Source organism: Melampsora larici-populina (genome assembly GCF_000204055.1).
Source record: "Melampsora larici-populina 98AG31 unplaced genomic scaffold MELLAscaffold_2, whole genome shotgun sequence".
NCBI classification, from domain to species: Eukaryota; Fungi; Basidiomycota; class Pucciniomycetes; order Pucciniales; family Melampsoraceae; genus Melampsora; species Melampsora laricis-populina.
Genome location: NW_006768766.1, coordinates 2,258,828 through 2,269,294, shown reverse-complemented (window position 1 = coordinate 2,269,294; position 10,467 = coordinate 2,258,828). Strand labels below are relative to the sequence as shown.

At 36.2% G+C, this 10,467-nt stretch overlaps 3 protein-coding genes across 3 annotated transcripts; 2 read left to right on the top strand and 1 right to left on the bottom strand.

Annotated features, from left to right (window-relative positions):
- Positions 1–544: 544 nt before the first annotated feature.
- Positions 545–1,352, top strand: MELLADRAFT_101892 (uncharacterized protein; the record flags this gene model as incomplete). The annotated part of the gene is made up of 4 exons (XM_007404615.1): positions 545–819; positions 878–948; positions 1,020–1,060; positions 1,149–1,352. The coding sequence occupies 4 exons, from the start codon at positions 545–547 to the stop codon at positions 1,350–1,352; spliced, it is 591 nt and encodes a 196-aa protein (XP_007404677.1).
- Positions 1,353–2,744: 1,392 nt separating this feature from the next.
- Positions 2,745–7,028, top strand: MELLADRAFT_115101 (uncharacterized protein; the record flags this gene model as incomplete). Its single annotated transcript, XM_007404616.1, has 10 exons — positions 2,745–2,967; positions 3,051–3,247; positions 3,312–3,564; positions 3,649–5,273; positions 5,359–5,513; positions 5,625–5,910; positions 5,986–6,039; positions 6,130–6,253; positions 6,330–6,478; positions 6,560–7,028. 10 exons carry the CDS (start codon positions 2,745–2,747, stop codon positions 6,593–6,595), a joined length of 3,102 nt encoding a protein of 1,033 aa, XP_007404678.1.
- Positions 7,029–7,491: 463 nt separating this feature from the next.
- MELLADRAFT_70668 (uncharacterized protein) lies at positions 7,492–9,906 on the bottom strand (the record flags this gene model as incomplete). The annotated part of the gene is made up of 7 exons (XM_007404320.1): positions 7,492–8,055; positions 8,132–8,436; positions 8,514–8,720; positions 8,789–8,989; positions 9,114–9,181; positions 9,477–9,536; positions 9,768–9,906. 4 exons carry the CDS (start codon positions 8,913–8,915, stop codon positions 7,798–7,800), a joined length of 897 nt encoding a protein of 298 aa, XP_007404382.1.
- Between the last annotated feature and the right edge of the window lie 561 nt (positions 9,907–10,467).

The window sequence follows — 10,467 nt, the reverse complement described above, 5'->3', positions numbered from 1 at the left end:
TTATGTACGTCATCTTAATGCCTGGTCGATACATATGCACTTGTTGTTAAACAATCACAACTTTTATATAAACAGGTCTCGAGTCTACCAAATAGTTAAGGGTGGGCATTTAATGACGGAATCCTGATTCATTATCGAAATCCTTTTTCATGATCACAATTAAGCTTCATTGTACGTAGATGGTTTTAAAGACTCAATAACCCCGGTTCCAAGTTCCAACAATTTATGAAGACCATCATAATCATCATCAAAAATCCCCACGTCTCACTTCTTCTTAAACATTCTTGCCCCAACCCTAGAACTAAGGGCTAGATTAATAACGTGGGCTATTACATAGTGTATCACCACCTCGTTACAAGCTGATTAAGAGATGAGGACGTGCTTCATTGTGAAGAGCTTAGTTTGTTTGATGGTTAGGTGACCTTCGTGACAATCCAATCACGATTTTCAGCCACACAGGAGTGATATATAAAGACTACCTCTCTTTGAACGATTGTTAACCTCATCATCCTTCACTTTCCTTCACGATTTCCAAGAATCCAATATGTCTTTCATCAATTTATTTACTACTCTCTTTACTCTCTTTTTTATCGAATCTTTATTGATCACCAATGTACACTCAGCTGCTGCTTCATCTATGTCGCCTCTCAGGCACGCCTTAATGCCTCGAGATCTTCCACCTTGTCCGCAAATATGGCCCGCTCAACCATACCCTACTGATAAGGAACGTCTTCACGACTTGGCAGTGGATGAAAAAGCAACCAAAGGTCCAGGATGGCGTCCATCGGCTTGCGACAAGAAGCTTTGGAACTGCGTCTTGTGAGTTTCTAACCTATATATTTTTCTACTATCTACTAATCATATGACCTTATGTTAGTGTTGAGCGTGGTGTAAAAACAAAAGCAGGCGGGTTCTATAGGTCGGCAGAGTATCCGGTTGATCATGGTAGTACGTACTATCAAAGCCTCTTCAGTTTCAGAAGAACCTCATTGAGCTAATGTAATCGGAATATAAAACAGACCGTGTTGAGGTTTATCAATATTGGCAGTCTACCATTCAGGTGAGACAGCTTATCATGTTTTATTATCCAACAGTTGCTCGTGAAGGAAAGAAGTCACCTAAACGCTAACGGTGTTTTTCAATTCTAGTGGGTAGCTCCAAATGGAGGAGGTGCCGTGAACTCATACATGGCACACGGGGTTGATTATGTCTGCGTAACAGGTACTATGGGAGTGAAGTTTTTAGGAAACACATCAATGCTTCTGGGTGACCCTAAAAATCCAAACCTTCATGTTTGCGATTGTCACTATCCACTCGATGATGATAAATTCATATTCAATCGAGCCATTTAATTGATAGGATATCTTTAAAGTGATAGTAGGTCATATTTTATATCGTACGTTATTTGAACCTTTTCATCTTCTTGAGTAAAGTCTGGTTTTGATGTTCATTTTTCATTGGCTGTAAATTACTTCTTTAGTCAGTTTGTTCTTTTCGTACAAGAATGGGACATCGTGATCAAAGAAAGACCTCACATCATATTAAAAGTTTGAACTTATCCTCAATTATTTACTAAGTATCTATAAGAAATCATCAACTAGAAAAATATTACAAAAAATAAACGATATCAAACAAGATCAATCTACTTATTTTCTTGATTTAAGGTTTCTTTTTCTTTATTTTCATTTGCTCAAAACTCTCACACTTCGAAAAACTGAAATAGACAATTTTTTAGTGCTCTCTTTTTACCATAAATCCGTTTGAAAAATTCCATGTAACCGTTTTCCGTGCCATGCAAGCTATCTGAATTTCTGTGTTATGTTGATCACACCTGTTCCATATTCTATCTTTTAAGCTTTCAAACAGCGCTTTGCTTGGTGTTGCAATTCTAGCTGCATGAAAGCTAAAAGGGTGGAGATACTCGTGTGAAGGTCATCCTGCATCTTGTGGATCAGTATACGACATATCATTGACTGAGACATCAAGGCCATAAATCAAAACTTGCAGTCCACTCATGTTTTCAATCCAAAGAATCAGCTTAAAAGCTTACCATTGAAGATTATCACTCATCTCTGCCTCGGAGTCATGTTACAATTGATGATTGACCTCATGTTGAAAAATCAGTTAGTTTTCCGTCTCACACAAACTTACTGTCAAACTTACCTACGAAAACTCAAAATGGAAGTATAAAGGCATGTTGACATACATTTTGCAATCTTCAAACTTTTTTGCTGTGCGTCTATGTATGTAGATTAAAGTCTATGATGTAGATTCAGAAGACAGGATTTAAATTTCCAAAGAAAGATAACTTTAAAACTTTGATAGCTAAGTTTGTGATCACTACAAGATCATGATGAAGATCATGTCAGGATGAATGAGAGCAAGATGAATGAGATCAGAAATGAATGAAACCGGGTTAAAGATCTGAATTATCCGACGGAATCTTCGGGAACGGTTAGACTCGGGAGTGGATAGACTGACGGAAATGTATTAAAACAAACTACAGATCATATGATCAAACTATAGTTTCGAGATCTCAATTGCCCGGAGATTCGAGCTCGGAAAGGTTCGGGTGAATTATTTAAAACTGCTTAAAATATAATTCAGTTTGATCTGAGATTGTACCACTTGATCACATTGACACTGCCATCATCCATCATCCATCAGTCATCATCACGATTATAAGTTATCACCTTTTAAGCTCACGAGTAAAATAGAACTATTGAGAATCAACTTGGTCCAAGATGCATAGGATTAATTCAATCCCAATCTCATCAGTACATAGAATCACCTCAAAACCTTCTACAAGTTCTCTTAGAAGTACTACTACTCAACTTCATCATTATCAAACTTATCATCATCAACAAAGATCATTAGCTACTGCTGCTTCTCAAGATGTCTTACGAAAATCACCTTCACCAGTTGATGCATTCATTAACTCAAACAATAGTTATTATATAGAAGAAAGTATGTCAATTCCTTTTTTTGAAAAAAGCCTTTGATTTCCATTCGATCGATCACTCACTATTGGTTTTTTGGGTTGGTCATAGTGTATCGTACTTGGAAAAAAGAACCAGATTCAGTTCATCCATCTTGGCGTGCATATTTCAATGGAATCAAGAACGGTTTACCATCCGAAAAAGCTTTTATACCTCCACCTGGTTTAGTTTCTATGCCAAATCCTGCTGGTGGTGCTCCAATGTTATCACTTTCAGGTCAAGGTGGTGAATTAGAAGATCATATGAAAGTAAGATTCAGATCACTTGATTCACCTTGCTTTACAAATCCTCATCTGACTTTGACTTTCTTAGATTCAATTATTGGTCAGAGCTTATCAAGTTAGAGGTCATCATATGGCTTCATTAGATCCCTTGGGAATTCATGCTGCCGATCTCGAATCTCGTCCTCCACCCGAATTAGATTTAAAACATTATGGATTTGATGAACACACTGATTCGAATAAAGAGTTTCGATTAGGTCCTGGTATCTTACCTTTATTTCATACTGAAGGTCGCGAGAAGATGACATTGAAAGAGATTGTAGATGCTTGTAAACGAATCTATTGTTCGTTCTTTTTGATCTTCTTTTTCAAATCTACCATCGAGAAAATCGTTCATTGACTTGAGTTTGATCGTTCTAATTTTATAGGTAGTCATATTGGATTACAATATGTACATTTACCTGATCGAACAGAATGTGATTGGATAAGAGAACGAGTCGAATTACCAGTGCCATGGAGTTATTCATTAGAAGAAAAACGAATGATATTAGATCGATTGATCTGGTCCGATTCCTTCGAACGATTCGTCGCATCTAAACATCCTAATGAAAAACGTTTTGGTCTTGAAGGTGGTGAAAGTTTGATTCCCGGTATGAAAGCTTTAATCGATCGATCAGTGGATGCAGGCGTGAAGAGTATTGTGATTGGAATGCCACATCGTGGTAGATTAAACGTTTTGTCTAACGTGGTTCGGAAACCTATGGAAGCTATCTTCAATGAATTTGCTGGTTCGGCTGATGCTTCGGAAGATGGTGGTGGTGATGTGAAGTATCATTTAGGTGCAAATTATGTTAGACCGACTCCTTCGGGTAAAAAAGTCGCTCTTTCTCTTGTTGCGAATCCTTCTCATCTTGAAGCAGAAGATCCAGTCGTACTTGGTAAAACCAAAGCATTACAACATTTCGATGGTCAAGGTTCAACCGATCATGCTATGGGTATTCTTCTACATGGTGATGCGGCTTTCGCTGGACAAGGGGTGGTTTATGAAACCATGGGATTTCACGATCTTCCCAACTTTGGAACCGGTGGAACAGTTCATTTAGTGATCAACAATCAGATCGGTTTCACTACTGACCCTCGTCAAGGTCGTTCGACTCCATACCCTTCTGATATCGCTAAATCCATCGATGCTCCAATCTTCCATGTTAATGGTGACGATGCCGAAGCGGTCACATTTGTCTGTCAACTGGCAGCAGACTGGAGAGCTACGTTCAAGAAGGATGTCGTAGTGGATATCGTCTGTTACCGTCGTCATGGTCATAACGAAACCGATCAACCTAGCTTTACGCAACCTAAGATGTATCAAGCCATAGCCAATCAACCCTCTACGCTGAAAATCTATTCAGAAAATCTTGTTAAAGAAGGTTCCTTTACCGAACAAGAAATCGAGAAACATAAAGAATGGGTATGGGGTATGATGGAAAAAGCTTACCAAGGTAGTAAAGATTATACACCAACTTCAAGAGAATGGTTATCAAGTTCATGGGATGGATTCCCATCACCCAAAGAACTGAAAGAAAACATTTTAGAAGCCAGACCTACAGGTGTATCAACCGAAAGATTATTAAAGATTGGAGAAAAGATCTCAGGTGGATGGCCATCTAAATTTGAAGTACATAAGAATTTATCCCGAATCTTAAAGAATCGAGGTAAAACGATTTCAGAAGGAAAAGAGATTGATTGGTCAACGGCCGAAGCACTTGCATTCGGATCACTTTTGATGGAAGGAAATCATGTGAGAGTATCAGGTCAAGATGTAGAAAGAGGAACCTTTTCTCAACGTCATGCAGTTTTACATGATCAACAAACCAATGAAACTTATATTCCTTTAAGTAATTTAGAACAGGATGGTGAAAATCAAGTAGGGCCATTTACGATTTGTAATTCATCTTTATCTGAATTTGGAGCCTTAGGATTCGAACTTGGGTATTCGTTAGTTGATCCACATTTATTAACGATTTGGGAAGCCCAATTTGGTGATTTTGCAAATAATGTAAGATCAATTTCTCGAATCTGTTCTTTCTCATTCTTTGTGATGTTTTGTACTGATTGTTTTTTTCATGGTTTCTTCGGGGTAGGCTCAATGTATCATTGATCAATTCATTTGTTCAGGTGAACGAAAATGGTTTCAACGTACTGGTTTGGTCATGTCACTTCCACATGGATATGATGGACAAGGACCAGAACATTCGAGTGCAAGGATTGAAAGGTTTTTACAACTTTGTGATGATCAGTTGAGTATCCTTTTTCCTATGATCATTGATCTCCTGTTCACAAAAGCCCACAAAGAAAGATACAATTGATTAACCTAATCGGATTTTTTGATCTATCTATTTATAAATAGTCCCTATAAAGTACCCACACCAGAAAAATCACAAAGAGCACACCAAGATTGTAATATGCAATTAGTTTATTGTACAACACCATCAAATTATTTTCATGTGTTAAGACGACAGATCCATCGAGATTTTAGAAAACCATTGATCGTGTTCTTTTCAAAAGCTTTATTGAGACATCCAATGGCTAAATCGAATTTGAATGAAATGGAAATCGGAACATTCTTTCAACCTTTCTTGTTGGAAGAAGGATATGATGGAATGGTTGAAAAAGATTTGATTAAACGACATATCGTAAGTGTGATTGATGTTTTTTTTTTCCCGGGGCGGTTTGGTACTTGATGTGTTGACACTTTGTTTTTTTGGTAGTTTTGCTCTGGACAAGTTTATTATACTTTAGTTCAAGAACGTGAAAAGAGAAAGGTAAGAAGTCTGATTTGATTGAAACCAAAAACCTGTACTGATCAGAATAAGAGCCCAAGAAATTGATTGAAATGAATGATTTTTTTATAGATTAATAATATTGCGATTTCAAGAATCGAACAACTTTCACCTGTACCTTATACTGAGATCTTAAACTCCTTCTCGACTTTTCCAAATGCTGAGATTATGTATTGTCAAGAAGAACCTATCAATGGTATGTGAAACCCGATTTTGCCATTCGATCATGGAAATACTTAAGCGGTTGTTTTTTTTGTGTTTCGGAAAAATAGGTGGAGCGTTTTCATATCTTGCACCTAGATTAGAAACTGCTATGGAACAAACTGAAACTCATCGAGGTCAAAAGGTTTTGTATGCTGGTAGACCACCTTATGCATCTGTTGCGACTGGTAGTAAGAAGATTCATCAACATGAAATTAATGTAAATCTTTGATTCTCATTTTCTCTTTGTTGATGGTTGATCATTAGCTAATTGAGGGTTTTTGGGTTTGGTTTTCTTTAGCAATTCTTGGATCAAGCTTTGAAGTTGGATGAATAGATTTTCAATCAGTCAAATTAGTTGATCTTGATTTTTTTTTTCAAGAGGAAAGATATATAGATAGAAAGATGTGTTTTGTTTGAGGGGCCGAGGGAGATGAAAAGACAAAAAAAAAATTGAGAAAAGTAAAAGAAGTAAATTTGATTTGATAAATGTGCAAAGGTTGTGATTTTTTTTTTTTTCAAAAAGGTTTTGATTGTATTTGAGTTTTTCTTTTCATTTTGGTTTTTGGTTTTCCTTCTCATTTATTTCATTTTATTTCTTACTTTTACTTTGGTTTGATCATTCTTTTTTCTTTTCTTTTTCTTTTCTTTTTGTGGTTTATAATAAATAAATAAATACATCTATATATATTAAGAAGAGTAGTGGTGAATGTGATGATTCATTAAGAAAGAAAAATGAATGGAATATATATGGTTTTATTCAAAGAATTTAGAAATAGAAAAATGAGTACCAAACAAGTGTTCAGGTATATATGCATAAATTGGTTCCTTTAAGATGATTTAGTAGTATGAAAAAATGTGTACAAAGTGAAATTAAAGAAACAAAGATGCCAATTTAATTAACAGTTTAGAGAAATTATGAATGATTCATGGATGAGGGAATGTAATTAGTTGAGCTAGATAGATAAACAAAGAATCTTTCAAAATCTGTTCATGATCCTGATATAACTAACTTCCTCCCTCTTCTCCAAGACACGCTTGGCCGATAGTGACTATATGTCAAGTTAGCTCTGGATCGTGAGGGGCTCAGAGTCAAGCTTATAAATAGATCCAGATAGAAAACCTGTGTGTGCACAATCCAGAAATCGATTTCTCATCATGATAAATATCGAGACCTTTTGTTGCAAATCTGACTTCATCCTTCATCTCAATCCGTTCACCTCTCCCTTTTGTACTAATCAAATATACTTCACGTGATGTTTGTTCAAACTCAATAATATATAATTAAAACATGAGCAAAAGAAAAAAGAAAAAAAACCAATCGATTCTAAGATTTGTGCATACATTCAAATTCTAAAGAAGAAGAAAAACAACTCAAAAGATGAAATGTAAATGAAGAAAAAAGACGATAAAGACAAACACATACACGCACACAGTCACACATATACAAACATTCAAACACTAACCATCAAAGAAAAAAAAACTAACAAAAGAGACAAATGTAATCAAAAGCTTTTTCAACCAAATCACACACAAGTTTTAAGAAGTCCCATTAACAAGTTGATCAGGACGATTCTCATCATTTTCCTTTTTGTTTTCAACTTTACCCATTACTTTTCGAATCACTTCAATAGCTTCATGTACAATTGGAGAAGCTTGTTCACTTGAATATTTTAATACATTCGAAGCTCTTTGAGAAATCGGTAAATCCGCCTTAATTAATTCAGATTTAATATCATTAAAAGATTGGTGTAATTTTTCAATTAATGGTCCTACGGCTTGTTGTGCTTGTTGTGGCTAATTAAGAAAAAAATCATCATCAGAAATCAAATCGATCTCATGAAAATCTCAAAATCAAAATCAAAAAACTTACCAATTCTTTTCGTTTCTCAACCACAAAGTTAGAAACTTTTTCAATCTCAGCAATCACTTGTTCCGATAAACTCTTCAATTGATCTTGAACCGATTTCGAATCAAGTGGTAAGTTTGAAACAGCCGATTGAAGTTTCTCTTGTAATCCATTCAAGGTTTGTTGTGATTTAGTTAATTGGATTTGGAATTGTTCCGTAATCGGTCCTAATCTAGCCGAAGCTGCATCTTTATAAGTTTTTCCATATGCATAAGCTTGATCGGCTGGTTGTCTTGCTTTAGATAAGATATCTTCGGTTTTAGCTTCAACTGTTCAGAGCAAAAGGCCATCCCGATCCATCTCAGCTTGGTTTCGAATGATAAGCTGAAGTCAAAAGATTACGTACAAACATATGGAGCTTTGGCTTGGACAAAATCTAATCCTTTATTGGCCACTGCATCCACTTGACCAATCGGTCCTGCCAACTTTTCTTGTAACGGTTTGCTCTGTTCATACAAATAAATCGCAGCTCCTTCTGCTTTTTCATACACGGCTGCAGAGTACGCATTACCTTTCATGGTCGATTGAACGGCCTCTAGAGCATCAGCCACGACTAAAGATCCAAAGACGATGATCAGGATCCAAATCACAGAGAAATGTATAAAGGACTATTGCTCGTACCTGGAATGGATGTCACTCTTTTGACAAAGGTAGGAGAACAGAGTGAGTCTTCTGACTCGGTTGAGCCATGATGACCGTTCCCGTTTCCGTTCGCGTTCACAGTATGGTTTTCGGTAGCTGTACTCATGATAAGATAGGTTTGCGAAAACAGTAGATAATCTTCTATGATCTATGTCCTAAGAAGTAGATCTTGTTGAAGAACTGAATGTGTAGGAAAGAAAATAACACGGGTTTTTAGTAAGTAAAGGTTTAACGATCAGGATAGAAAAACAAAAGAAAAGAGAAAGAGTGAAAGACGAATCAAAAACGTGATGATCAGTCTCACCCAAAAACAAAACAAAACGTTGAGTCTCTCAAATAAGTAAGTGAACTAGATGGATTTATGGATAAGAGCTATGATGATAGAATATCAATAACAGTTATACAAGTCGATCAAGAAAAAGAGGTTGAGAATGAACCCAATCAAAACCAAGTGAACAAAAAAGTAATTTCGTAAACAAGGTAAAGAAGAGACCAAACCGAGAGAAGATTAGAAAGCAGAGATTTGTAAGAGATGAATCCAAACCATCAAAAGATCAAACAAGAAAGTTAACATTCAAGATTGACTAGATAAAGAGGCAAAGAGAAAGAGAGTCTGATAGATAGATGATCTACTAAAAGAATCAAGTTCAAGATAAGTTTGACTTACCAAATCAATAAGTGAATCTACTGGGATGAGAATGGATTGAAGTTTAGGTGTCGGTTATGGCTAGAGAATTGATCGGGAAATCGAAAAAAAGGTACAATCAGAATCAGAATGAATGTGTGATTAGAAAATGGTAAAGAAGTCTTTCAATCAGTAGATCACAATTGGATAGATGATGATGATGATGATGATGATGATGATAAGAAGTGTTGAATTGTGTATTGGTGAAGAAGATTAAAAAGGATGAAGATGATTTGGAATCATCCAATAGAATGGTTTATAAGATCAACTCACTTTGTAAAGCAGAATTGATGATCAAAAAAACAAAATCAATCGATCTGATGACTCCTTTTCTGGTAGATTTGATGGTAAAGCAAACAAAGAAAGAAAGAAAGAAAGGAGAAAAAGGAGAAAAAGGAGAAAGAAAAACCACTCAATCCAATCCAAGCTCTGACGGTTACAAGCAAAAACCGTTAAATCTTTCTAAGACAAGAATTTCTCAAACAAACAAAGTTTTATTAAAAACCGTTCTTTTTGATTTTTTTGGGGAGTGTAAAAAGCTTTATCAATCAAATCTTGTCACATCTTCCCCACCGATTTCGTCAATGAGTTGCACATTTGGTCAAGCTTTTGAACCAAGAAAGGAATTGAGTACATATCAAGTTTTGCTTCATACAATCTTTTTTTTTTAAGATTTCGATCATGCACTATAGTTCTCTCGTAGGTTCAAATGGTCCAATTGCAATTGCAATCGGTCAAGACAGGACCCTGGAATACACCCATGGAGGGTACTGACGGAGCATGATTTTCAGTTTTTTGCCTCTACACTACGCATCAGTGCCTCTATGAAGCTGCAGAGCACTTCAAAAGATGCGCATGGAGTAGGGCTATCAGATGAGACCAGACAGAGCCCGGCATCGTGTCTCACGGCGGCGTAAATCGCGATGGCGCAATTTTTTTTTCGACCTCCAAGGCCAAAAACCGACCCTCGATT